This window comes from Lissotriton helveticus, chromosome 4_1 (genome assembly GCF_964261635.1).
Source record: "Lissotriton helveticus chromosome 4_1, aLisHel1.1, whole genome shotgun sequence".
Taxonomy (NCBI): Eukaryota; Metazoa; Chordata; class Amphibia; order Caudata; family Salamandridae; genus Lissotriton; species Lissotriton helveticus.
Window position 1 is genome coordinate 1,138,888,269 of NC_136063.1, and position 14,043 is coordinate 1,138,902,311.

The following is a 14,043-nucleotide window of genomic DNA, read 5'->3' on the forward strand; positions in this document are numbered from 1 at the left end:
ATCAGCATTTGGGCTACTGCCACCGAGAAAAAGACAACATATATATGAGTCTGTTCTAGCTGGGCTTTCTCATCGGAACCCAATAACATCATAGTCAAAGAGATGCTAATTCCTTGTCCTAATACTTTTTGTAGGAATATTTCAATCCTCTTTTTTAAGGGGTCTAATTTCCCACAATCATAGAACATATGTACCAAATCTGTAAGGCCTTTCCCACATCTTGGGCAATGATAATTTTCTCTTTTCCCCCACCCGAATAGCCTGGCTGAGGTGAAACACAAAGTGAAGATCGTTTTATAGTGTTGAGCCTTCAGATTGGCCGGAAAGAAAATATTTTTGAAGAGAGAAATTGACATACATAAATCCATATCATTATCGCCTAAATTCCTGGCCCAATTAGATTCTGTTTTCACTAAATCATCTGGAGTAGCTTCCATAAATATGTTACATATATATGCTTTAGAAGAGGAATCTTAACTATAGACTTTATTTCTGGTATAACCTGTCTGGTAGTTTTTTTTATTTGAACATACTTAAAATAAGACAGAGCATCGATACCATAGCGCTCCTTTAACTCAACAAAAGAAACCATACCATCCGTACAGAGAATTTCCCTTTTTTATTTATACCGGCTTGCTCCCATTGTTTTCCTATCTTATCATAAAGAGGGACCGAAAGGCTTGGTGAGCACCAAAGGGGTATGTATTTGTGGAGCCTTGGTATCTTCATCTGTCTACCAACTTTATGCCATACATTCCATGCTGCTCTAAGGGACTTGAAACGTGTCTTCTTATAGTAAATAGCCTCCAACTGCCGTAATAAAAACCCCTGTGCTGTTCTTCCAATAGTCAGTTCATATATAGATGGTGGGGCTGCAGCTTCCTTTGTTACCATGTGTCTCTTGTCCCCTTTCTTTGGCATGAACAGGATACCCATCTGTTGTAGCATTGTGGCCCAATAATAATAGAGTAAATTTGGAACTGCCCAACCCCCTCGCTCCTGGGGGAGGGATAGGAATTTTAGTGACTGTCTAATTTTCTGAAAGTGCCATATAAAATTTGTAAACACTGCATCAAGTTTTTTTTTAAACAGGTTCAAGCTCAAGAGGGATACAACGGACTAAGTAGAGTACTTTTGGAAACATTGTCATTTTAAGGGCATTACACCTGCCAATTATTGAGAGGTGCAGCTTATCAATTCTTCTTAAATCCTATTGATTTTATTTATCAGAGGGACCATGTTCATTGCCCAAATGGAAGCCACATTATCAGTTATATCATTCCCGAGATATGTGGCCACTTCAGTTCTACTTGGATCCTGAAGCGTGATATTCTTAGTGCAGACAATCTTGGTCTTATCAGTATTTAGTAGATATCCAGTCTGTCTGCCAAATTCCTTGGCCAAAATTTCTACCTGTGTGATTGCACTCTGTGGGTCAGTGGTTACAATACTAACGTCATCAGCATATGCGAATACTTTAGTATAATACCACCTTACTGATACTGGCTTAATCTTCTGATCTAGCAAAATTGTTCTGATAAATGGGTCAATATAGAAGGTTAAAGAATGGGCGAACAGGGACACCCCTGTCTTGTCCCACTAGCTACTTCAATCCTTTCGAAATCCTTACCCATCATTTGTATTCTGGCATAAGGGTGCAAATACATAGCTCTGATGACAGTCATAATATGTGGTTCAAAGCCATTACCCCTTAAATTGTCCCACAGGTAATCCCATGCAACTCGATCAAAGGCCTTTTGAGCATCAAGGAGAATCAGTGCCATCCGTTCACCTGAGATATCAGCTATGTCGAATAAAGTGATGACTTGTCCGATATGATCCGTAGTCCCTCTCCCTGGTATACAGCCATGTTGCCATGGACTTACCAATCTAGAGATGAGCTTGCCTAGTCGAACCACGATAATCCTTGAGTACAATTTTGCATCAGAATTGATAAGGGATATGGGGCGATACGAAGCTGGGTCCTCCGGGGGTTTCCCTTTCTTTAAGAAAACAACTATATTGGTACCTAGCAAAGACTGCGGGCTTGCCCTCTGTACTGGAGAGCCAGAAATAGATCCAGTAATAAGGCTGCTAGCTCTACCTTAAGCACCTGATAGATTCCCATGGGAATTCAGTCCAAGCCAGCAGCATTCCCTGAGTGTAATATCAGCCTCCAATTCTTGTGGTACCTGCGGAGTGGCCCCTACCCTCCACTCATCATTACTAGGCCCTCCTAACACTGAGGCGATATCCTGTGTTTCTGCCTGGTAAAGTTCCACGTAAAACTCTGTAAACACATTAAGAACCTCCTTAGAGTTCATTGCATATGTACCCTCTTCCTTCTAATTTTGACAATATTATTTCTAGTTGACTGCTGTCTCATACGCAAAGCTAAATGCTTACCAGTAGTCTCTCCATACTTATACATATCCCTGTTGAATGCTTGGTAGGCTTCTGACACTTTTTTATTATAAAAATTATTAATCTCAACTTTTATCCACAATACCTCAATCTGTAGCTGGGCTTGTATCTCTTCCTGTCTACTGGCAATTGCAATGGTGTGTTTCTCCTCACATGGCTTAAGCTGCTCGGTCAATCAATGCATCTCATCTTGCAGCCTTTTTCTATGAATTCCAACAAAACTATCAACCTCGTCCCTTAATCCTGCCTTAAATCCATCCCAGACTACTTCCCTCGAAGCACTATATCTGTTTGTATTACAAAATTACTGAGTCCATCCCCTGCTATATTCTATAATTAATTAATTATGCATAAGTTTCCTATCATAAGTCCATATAGATTGATGTCTCAGGTGCCCTTGTACCATGATATCAAGCACCCAGGGGCTACGATCCGAAAGTATTGTGGGCAACTTCCTAATGTTCTTGCCATCAAGCAGGGTTGTGGACACCAAATAGTTCAGCTTCACCTATTTCTAATGAGGGCAAGAAAAGTGTGTGTAGCCAGGATTCATCGGGTTCCTGCTGGCCCACACATCAATTAGCCCATGACTAGTTAGTAAGGAAACTAGTGCCTTATATATGTGTGGCATTCTCCCCTGATATTTATTGATAATAGCCCCACTAACGGCCGAATGAATGCTAAAATCGCCACATATAATAAGAGGGTCGACCTAGAGGCTAGTTCCAACTCGAGGTCTTCTAATAACCTAGGGTCATCTTGATTAGAGCCATAGATTGTACAAATTGTCAACTCTATAGCTATTTTACCATTGCCCATCGCCCCCATTTATCCTCCTGGACTCACCTTGATGGATCCAAATTATTTGACACGTGGATTGCGACCCCTCTAATCGTGGTGTCTGTGTAGAGCAGGCCACCAGTGTATATCCTAGGATTAAAATAGATCCTCTCCTATCCCATTGGATGTGGGCTTCTTGTTGATATATTATGTCCACCCCCAAGGATCTTAGTGCCTCACTAACCCTACCTCGTTTACCTTTGTCATTAAGACCACCAATGTTTATTGAACAAATAGATAGCCTACCCATATTAGTATTACATAAACAATCTGATCCGCAAACTGAAGCTATCTACACAAAAGTTATAACATCCCCGCTGTTTCTCTGGGTTTTTTCTACCATCGCTGTACCACTTGTCAATTGCGCCATCCACCTTGTGTGTCAAGAGCACTTATGTGCACATAGTCTTTTCGGGTTACCACCACATTTGTTAACAGTGCTGATACTGCTGGTTTCCTATACTTGTTCTAAATATATGGTGCCCCTGGCACATCCTTGAAACTTTGAGACTCCCTACTCGTTCATTTTGCAACTATAGATTAATGATATTTTAACAGCCTATTAAATAGCACCTATTGAGATATTGTTTTTGTTACATACAGATTAAATAAAACATACCATGTAACAACTGAAGTAAAAGGGCCAGTCCTCATGGGAAGCTACAAATGAAGACAAGTTGGTCCTAAGGAGGGACTAACAAGCCTATTAACGAATCAGAAGCCAGCATTTACAGAAGGCCAATGACACAAGCTAATGACAAATATGGGCGGGCTTCAAATCCATACTCCAATACAGCATGGCTGCAGAGCAGCGCATGCACAGCCCATGCTCGCCCTTACAAGCATTGGCATAGCCAATAGGTCTCGCCTTTGGGACCTTATAAGTGTTTAGTTATCCAGCACAATATCCTTGGTGCAACAACATCAACTGTTTCATAGCTAAACACTGATAAGGTCCCAAAGGTGAGACCTATTGGCTATGCTAATGCTTGTTCTCATAACTATGAGATTGCTTCATCTGCCACATAATCCATCATATGCCACATAATCTCCAGATTTAAGCAAAAACATGTTTCTAGTTCAAGTGAATGAAAAGTTACTAAAAATAAGGCGAAAAGTGTTGCCACACGGTATGAGAAGGCCCTTTGCAAAGGTTGCCTGGTCTTCTGTTTTTTTGTTCCTTATTGCCCAATTTGGGTGTTAAACTGGTAGTGATGAGCAAAACATTGCCCAGTCAGTGTTTACCAGTGTAAAATTACAAAAAAGAAAGTAATACCATCACAACATGTGCTGTAGTATGCTGTGTAATTCCAGTGGCCCTGGTAAATAGCATACACTGGGCAACTATGAACTTTCAAGCACACCTGCACACCCTGAATTCACACCACCCATACATTCACAGAGATAGCAATTCAAGTTGCTGCCTGGGTCTAATGTGCCGCCTTCATTACTGCACACCATTTGTATTTACATCCATCACAATATTTGTATGTTCCCAGAAAATGTAGTCCCTGACTGACAAATCACAGGTGGGGGAGGGAACCTGTCCTTGGACAACAGCAATAATGAAATTGCGGAAGGAGACTAAAGATCAGCTTCGGTTTTTCAAATTAAGATTTTAAAACTCGCTGTGGTCTGCTGGGGGATTGGCAGGTTTTTACAAATAACATCAGCGGGCTTTTTAGACAGAGACGCCGCCGCATTTGAATGGAGTCATTAGGCCATACATATATTTTGAAGCCAATTAACCTTTTGTCAGAGATACGTCGGTGCCATAATGATTTCAGCCAGGTAGGTCGGCCTCTAACTGAGGCACGTAGTACAGCGATTTTGTTGCCTGACACGCGTGCAGAGGGGGCGTACGGCCACGGAATGACAATCTGCCTTCGGTGGTATTCTGTCCTGCGTTTGCAGAGGCGCTTAGCCATTTAGGTAAATAAAGCTTCCATTTGGAAGCATTCTGCAGGAAGGTGAAATTCGGGTCTGATAAATGGCCCCAGCTCACTACATGCAGGCACTTCCCTCGCTTGATGGACGGCCTGAAATCGGCCGGGCTGCCAGGTACTCATAACAAGCTTTTTTCCCCAACTTGACAAAGAAGTCCGCCAGTGGTGCGCTGCGGCAAAAGTGAAAGCAGCTGCAGCGTGCGCATGGGCAAAAGTGAAAGCAGCTGCAGCGTGCGCGCAGGCAAAAGTGAAAGCAGCTGCTAGTGGTGCGTGCGAGAGCAAGCACCAGGCCATATGTTTTGAATTATCGCGCCCGTGTCTGGGCACGATAATTCAAAACATAAGGCGCCCGTGCGTGTAACCGCAAGCAATAGGCCACACACACGAGCGTGTGGTGAGCTTTTTGAAGCCCCCTTACAATAAGTCTTGCAGCGCTGCTCAGGTGAGACCTAAAAAGGACCTAAATGCATATGCTCGTGGCCAGTTAACCAAGTATACTTCATGTGTCTGTGCTCAGCGCCCACAACACTACACTGCCCAGCTTTAAGTGCTACAACACCTCGTCAGGTTTAGTAAGCACCGTATAATTTCACACATGCCAACATCTGCACAGCAGAAAGAGGGGGATTGTTTAAAAAAGTTGTGGGGGAAATATATTTTCCCCATTGACTTGTATTGAAGTTGGGACACATTCCAACTGGAGAATGCTAAATTAAAGCTATTTTTGGCTTTGAAAATCAAGACTCTTCAGGATGAATATGCTCTGTCGTAATTGCAGTTGGCTAAAACGTTTCGTGCGGTGCTATACTGCCCTCCACCGATTAAATTGCAAAACACTCGCAGAAACGACTCGGCAGCTAGTGTTGTTGTCGGAGTCTGGGGGAAGCTCCTCCTACTTTGTGTGCGTCTTTTGAGGGCGCCGCGCCGGGATGTCATGGGCGTGCGACGCCTAAACCAAAACAGACATGGCGGCCCCCGGCCAGAGTACTCGGGGGAAACCGGTGCTTTCCTCCAGAAAGCCTGCCGCGGGTCATTCCTCCAAGAAACCTGTGAATCAGGAGGAGCTTCGGCGGCTCATGAAAGAGAAGCAGCGTGAAAAGCAGCGGCAGAGCGTTGACAAGAAGAGGATCGAGTCACCATTTGCCAAATATCCTTAATCTGAAGCTTTCTTGGGTTAGGAGTTCCTGGGGCAGGAGGTGGCACGGGAGCGCTCCTAGCACCTTGGCTTGTCCGGAAACTAGCAGGTGGCCGTCCATCGCTATAAATAATCCACCCCACCAGAGCAGTCACAGTGTTTGAAAAATTGAGTGCCAATCCGGCATATTCTTAAATATTCCGGAATTATAAAAGGCAGTAAATGTAATAGTTTGCCTGTTTGTTTGAATGCAACGTCTGTTAAAAACTTTCGTTTTGTCTACAGTTCCAGTATTTTAGTTTGCGATGAAATACATCTTCTAATGCACAAACTTTTCCTAGGTCTTCACTGTTACCAAGCTTATTATATTGGATTCTAGGCAACTGAGCTCTGTACACAGTAACAAAAAGAACCCAGGAGGATATCTTTTTTCTCTCTGGTTCATAGAAAGATTTGTAAAGGTCCAACATCGATCTCTTTGGGGCATGCTTTTCCCATTCTGATGAGCATACTGGTGAAGTATACTTATTAGACTATGACCGCGCTTAGCACTGCCCCTATGTTTTGCTGTTCTAAATGACCTTTCTACACCAGACCTCTAAAACATATTTACTAAAGTCTGTTTTCAGGGACTGCTCCCCAATTCTATGGTTGACCCACGCACTTTTTGATAATCCATATTGCATACAGTTGCACATCTGTGTTCGAATTTAAGTGTTTGGTTTAAGAGAAGGTTTTAGAGGCTTATGGCAGGGGTACATGTGCTTGTCTCAAAACATTAGGCTAAATTAGTATTTGACCAATCCGATCAAGGCATTTATGTAAAGTAGCTGGGCATTCAAGAACATTTTTGATTTACACAAGGGCTCGGAGTTCTGAGAGGGACATGAGATTTTTGAGTATGAGTAATAACAATCCCTGGGTACTGTAGCACAACTCTATCCTCACTTGTGAACTCGGGTGGGGGTTTGAGATTGATCTTTGTCCTTGCTCTGTAAAGCCCAGTGTTGACTTAATTGTTACCAATTTTTTTCCTTAGCTACATCTTTCCTACTGCTCAGCCAGGATGAGTGATGGAGTGCTTGGTGATGAATTAAATCCTGAATGCTTGGTGATGTCATAGAATGCATGGGTGCCTTTCGGTGTGCTGAGTGTCTTTTGGAGGGTGCAGGCTAAGCAGCAGGGAGGCTGCTCCTGGTGGGGCTTTCCGCTATCTACACTCTATCTGTCATCTACCTATTTACCTGGAACTTACTTTGTAACTAAGCTTAAATAAACCATCTATAGAATATACACCTCAGCTAATGGACTTTGTATTACAACATTTTGGCGACGATTTGAACAAGAACCCATGTGTTGTGGTCTATGTAATGTAAGGGTCCTACTGAAGAAACTGGCACTAAGGAACTTCGAGCTTGAAGGTAAAGCAATGCCCTGGTTGGCCCCACCAGTGTCCCTCATCACCAGGACAGCCTGGGGTGTTTGACCTTCTTGAAATCAATTAAGTTTAGGCGCTGATACCAACAAGCTTTCTTGACTGCGTTCACCTGTTTGGTACATGATCTATTTTTCATCTGGATGACGACCATCTACAGTGTTTTGAGGATTCCCAGCAATACTGTGTTTTCATGGATATTATCAGTATTTGAATGGCAGCATCAAGAATTAAAGTTTGTGTGGATTGTTCAAATTAAACTGTCACGCACTGGGGACCTTGGAAATGTATTTTGAGAACAGCTGTGTTTAGCTGGTAAGCCATATGGTGCAGCTACTTTACTCAGTTGGTGCTGAGTTGGCTATTGCTACCGTTGTGCAGCTTTGTAATGGCCGCGTGGTGGTGCCGTTCCTGTTGTGCAGCACTTGAATGGGCCGCTAGACCACCTGCTGTGATGTATGTGATTCTTGGACCACGGTGTAATGCTGAGGGTCTTGTGTCCACTTACGGGAGTGATGCGCAATTTCTTGCAGTTGCACACGTGTCTTTTGTTTGCAACGCTTGTCTACGATGCAACATTTCCTTCCTCCTGTGTAAACTGACGTGCGCTCTGTTTCGAGGTAGAGGCATTCTGAGAAAGCTCGAGCACTGACTTGTGGGTCTGCATGTCATTGCGCCGAACGGAAGGCGCTATCTTGATTTCAGGTCCGGTAATCAATGGTTTGCTGCATTGAAATCTCAGACCATTTGACCTGACAGTTTCCCCTTCATTGAACACTGAAGTGAAATTGAATAGCAAGTTATTCAGCTGAATGCCATTAAGTTGTCCAGCACACATACCTTGCTACTTTGGGATGCTGGTAAGACCGGACCAGTTTCATTTTGTTTCTATTCATACAGTTCAAGCCTCGTGGAAGTTGACATGGTATGCTCCACAGTGGAAAGTTATGGTCCTGCCATGTTGTCTCTCCTGTTGCCAGGGGTTGTAAAGGAATGTCTGATGGCGGATCGCTCACCAGAGGAACATGAATATCTTTTTTTTTGTGTGACTACCTAGACCTGCTATCCCTAGTTTGATTGTGTTTTATTATGTTTATTTTGATTTCTGTGGTCATTAGGCTGCAATGTTTATTTCATGCCATAAGCAGTTTTCCGTTCATGTTGATTTGTGCTAGTCTTGTTATTTGGCGTGCATGTTCATTGCTTACTCTATATGGTGATGTATGGCGGTATTCACGGATGCAGTACTGTTTAATGCTAGGATCTCAGCTTCATTTGACGAGGTGGCGCCATTAAAAACTTCTAAATCTCAGAGAGAGTCCCCCTCAGCCCCCTGGTTTTCGGAGGATCTCAGAAGGGGAAAAAGTAGATGTAAGAAATTGGAAAGGCAATGGAGGAAGAGTAGACTCAAGAAGCGAAGCAGAAGTATAAGATAGCTCTAAAAAACCTGCGTAAAATGATGGGAGTGGCCTGGAAAGATTACTTTGTTAAACAGATTGAGGGTGCGGAGCACTCGAGCAAAGAGATTTTCAGGATCGACAGATCCTTTACCAACCATGTTGTGGCCGAAGGGAAAATCTTGCCTTCTTTAGAGTTATGTTCAAACCTTTCCAACTTTTTTGAGAAGATTCAGAATGTATACTCTTTTTTCACATATGAAGTGTCATTATTAATTCACCAGGCTCCAATAACCGGTGTGACCCACGGCACATTTACGGAGTTTGCCCTTATTTCCCCACAAGAGTCCTTGGCTGAAATCTTGAGGTGTAAATCGGGATCTCCCACCGACCTTTATCCTCCCAAGATTTTTACATTACTTGCTCACTGGATTAATCCAGCGCTAAATTTCATCTGGCATACGTCATTGTCCACGGGCATCTTTCCTGATGTCTGGAAACAGGCGATCCTTCTGCCTCTCTTGAAAAAACGCCGACCACAAGTAGCTTGGGAATTATCGCCCTATTTTTCTGTTACCACCTCCGGCAAAAATGTTGGAAACAATAACGCAGGGCCAACTTACCAAGTATGTCGACCGCCATGATATCCTTCACGACACTCAGTCAGGCTTCCGGACAGGATAAAGCACGGAAACAGCCTTGGTGGAGGTGGCAGAGTCTATTAGAATGTCAATGGATGCAGGAGCTTCGGCTATGCTGATCCTGTTGGATCTGTCTGCGGCCTTTGACACGGTTGCTCATTCCATACTGCTAAAAAAGACTTGAACAGATTGGTGTCCAGGGGGCAGCCCTTGCTTGTATTTAGTCCGACCTTCATAATCGCACTCCAAGTGTATTTCTCCCATCATATCAATAGTCAACTAAGCCGTTAAGGTGTGGGGAACCACAGGGTACGGCACCGAGCCCCTTGCTCTTTAATATCTACTTGGTATCACTCTCCAATCTGATTGACATCTGGGAGTTGAAGGTTGTTTCGTATGCAGATGATACACAGCTGATATTCTCCTTTAAGGATCAGTCAAGGGACTCATTTGCTAGATTAATGGGTTGCCTGAAAGACATCACCAGCTGGATGAACGACAACAAGCTGAAATTAAATGATGACTAGACGGAGATCATGTTTTTTGATCAGCCCTCCCCCCGACCGCAGCACTCTGGTGGCCGGCTGACTTAGGAAACCTGCCCTGTCCGACTAAGGAAGCTGGAAATCTGGGTGTCAAGTGGAACTCAGCTCTATCCTTTGAATCCCACATACACCATGTCTCATCGATCTGCTTTGGCAAGCTGAGAACTTAAAAAAAATTCCTGCACCTCTTGCCCGAGGACAGTAGTACATGCGACGGTGACATCTCATCTAGATTACAGTGGCGCATTCTCCTCGAGGGCGTTGGGGCTTCGCCCCCTTTACTTTCCCCCCTGGGCAGGACAAAATAAAATAATTTTGTTTTCATATATAACTTTTTTAAATTAAATAAAACATGCACACACTTTTTGCAAATTGACTGAGGGGTTGATGCACCCTGCCACCCACCTCGCTTGCTTCCATAGCAGACCGGGATGCATTCTTTAAATACCTGGGCGTACCGAAGTATTGAGTATTTGCCGGGCTGATGCTCTCAAAGCTCTGAGGCCTGTGAGGTCATCAGCTCAGCAAACAAGTAGTGTTGTGAACCAGCCTCCACCCCCTGATGCTGCGTGGATAAAAATAGTCCGGGCGTTTTACACTGAAACCCTGTATTTCCAGGGCTTCCTGTCAATCATGCAGTGGAGACTGGAGAGCATGATTACCCCATACCCCACCCTTTCCCCACCCTTTCCCAGCTCGTCACAGGGTGGGGTGGGCCTCACCCTGTGATGAGTTAGGAAAGGGTTAAGCTAAGGCTGCAGGCAGCCGGCAAGCTAAAAAGTCGAGTCTGTGCAGTTTGTCGTCTTGAATTTTGAAGACACACTTTGCAGAGCCTGCTTCCCGTGCTGCATGTATTTCAGGATGGCATTTCACTCGAAATGATTTGCCTCGCTTGAAGCTTCGCCCCTATGAGTGGACCAGCAGCTAAACAGAAAACCACTTTGCGGCTGGGGAAATGAGTACATGACTCGCTCGGGCCTGGCCTATTTGATAGAGGTAAAGCAAGCAATTCGAGCAACGCTCCCTGCTGCATGGTATCATGAAAATGTATAATTGTAATGGATTTGGCAGTTGAGCACATGGTTTTTATGCTTTCTTTTAAAGATCGGGAGGGAGGAGCTCAGAGCTGCTACATGTACATGTAGAAAAAAAGTAAAAACGTTTTCTCTGTGCTCTCCACATCGGTATCGAACTGTTAGTCTTCAGCTGCAATGGTTGGTGCTAGCTGCATCTTGGTTATAACTCAATGCTTGTTTTATTTCCCTGAATATTATATGTGTTTAATGTGATAGAGGAACATCTGCTAAATTAATTTCAATTCCTTTGCACAAGAACACTTTTCATCTTGTCTGCATACAATGACAGTGCTCAGGCATTAAATAAATTGAAGAGCTTGAAAATCAGAATTATTCCTTGAACCTGCAAGCATCCTCGACCCCACAAACACACATCGTGAGGAGATCTCCAGCTAAGCGGGACCGTCAACAGGCGTTTGTGATGCTTGGCTTATTTGTCTGTCTGCGTGCCTAATTAACCGCTCACTGGCCTCTCTCTATATGTCAGCTGGACTGTCCCCTTACTCCCTTGATTGCCTGTTTCACTGTCCCTTAATTTGTCAAATTGCCTGTCTGCCAGTCACTCGGTCATCCTTCTTATGGGGCGGCCTGTTTCGCTGCTTGCTTGGCTGTTTGATTATTGGTCTCTGCCAGACTACATGTCAGTGTACCTGTCACTCTATCTATAAGTCTGCGTTTCTACTGGTAGGGAAATCCATACACCTTAGTGTCAATCAACCTGTCATCGCACTTGTCAGCCTGTATGACTGCATTCTAGCCTTTCAACAAGCCAATTTGGTAATAGTCTGCATGTCTGTCTGTCTAAAAGCCTGTCATTCAGCCTGCTTATCTTTTTGTCCGTCTGTGTATATCTGCATATCATTCTGCCTACTAGTACTAGCCAGTATGTTTGCTTGATTGTCTCTCAATTTGTCAGTCAGCCGTTCATGATTTGCCAGTGTCAGGGTTGCTGGCCCACTGGAGCAGCCTCTAGGGAGAGAGGTGGGAGCAACAGCTGCATTCAGTTTAGGAGTTGGAAGGTGAGGCCCCTAATCCCGGCCGTGGTGCCTCCTGCTGAACTGAAATGACACGCATTTCAACCAGGTGGGTGCAGAAAATGCTAATGGAGGATTTTCATCCCCATGTTAAAATAAGATTTCAGCCTACAAAAATATAACATACTATCAGCCCGTCCCGACGTTGTCCAGGTATGAATTGCTGCCGGCCAGTAGTATATTGTTTTGTAGGATTTCGTTTTGATAGCATTTCTTATCTGTGACAGGCCTGTGAAACTTTCCGATTCACAGTGCACTGCTGATGCACTTAAGAGTGCGCGTTCAGTAGTGTGTGAACTCTAGTTTCCCTGCTTTAGTTTTTCCTTGCAATATTATATAGCGCGAACTCGAAAACATGGCATGAGCACAATTTACATTACAGAAGAACACATTCATTTGTGGTAGGCACGGGGAGACAAAGCGATTTGCCTGGAATCACAGGATGTTGAGCTGATGCCGAGATTCGAACGTAGCTCCCCAGCTCTAAAGTTTGCAATTCTAGAACTTGTGGCGGGAGGTGTGTCTAAAAGTGTATGTCGGTGCTGGCCATCAATGAGAGAGACCTGTGCGTTTTTCAAATTGGTGGTGAAAAAATATGAGTATTTTGCTGGAGATGTGGGCCGCCGTGCCACCAATGTACTTACCGGGGGAGGGCAAACACCCATTATTCCGCAAATTTCTTTCCGCATACCATCACTCCGCATACTTTCATTACGAAAGTACCATGACTCCGCAATGCCATTATAAGGCATGGCATTACATTTTATATGCTTTTACGACGCATACATTTACAACGAAATTCATTGTAAATGCATGAATAGTAAAAGCATGTTTTTTTTAATGTTTGGATAAGGTAAGTATGGGTATAGGGATATATGTTTTGGGGTGTTTGGGTATTTTAAGGGTTCAGATATAGTTTGGGGTTATGAGGTACAGGGGTAGTTTTAGGGTTTAGGGATAGGTATGGGTTTTGGGGTACAGGGGTATTTTTAGGGTTCAGGGCTAGGTTTGGGTTTTGGGGTATAGGGGTATTTTTAGGGTTCAGGGGTAGGTTTGGGTTTTGGGGTATAGGGGTATTTTTAGGGTTCAGGGTAGGTTTGGGTTTTGGGGAACAGGGGTATTTTAAGGGTTCAGGGGTAGGTTTGGGTTTTGGGGTATAGGGGTATTTTTAGGGTTCAGGGCTAGGTTTGGGTTTTGGGGTACAGGGGAATTTTTTAGGGTTCAGGGCTAGGTTTGGGGGCTAGGTTTGGGTTTTGGGGTACAGGGTATATTTATTATTATTATTATTATTATAGAGGCTTTTGTAGCGCGCTCTGTTACTAAATAGTATAGTATCCTGGCGCGGAAGAGAAGGGGACAGATCACAATAAATGCAAAAGAGAAACAGCCATTAGGCAGTGATGTTAAAAAGGTGGGTTTTTAAGCCTTTCCTGAATGCCATGATGGAGGGGGCTGTTCTCAGCTGCAGAGGCAGGGTATTCCAAGCTCTCGCTGCTCTAACAGAAATGGATTGTCCACCAAGCCTGCTATATTTGAACTTTGGTACCGTCATTTGGTGAAGATTACTTGA

At 43.9% G+C, this 14,043-nt stretch overlaps 1 protein-coding gene across 1 annotated transcript in view; it reads left to right on the forward strand.

Moving 5' to 3' along the window:
• Positions 1-6,098: 6,098 nt before the first annotated feature.
• Positions 6,099-14,043, forward strand: part of ZNF830 (zinc finger protein 830) — a 256,345-nt gene continuing 248,400 nt past the window's right edge. Inside the window, exon 1 of the mRNA XM_078687744.1 lies at positions 6,099-6,357. Within this exon, the coding sequence (XP_078543870.1) occupies positions 6,176-6,357 (182 nt within the window). The 5' untranslated portion in view covers positions 6,099-6,175. The remainder of the gene's footprint in view (positions 6,358-14,043) is intronic.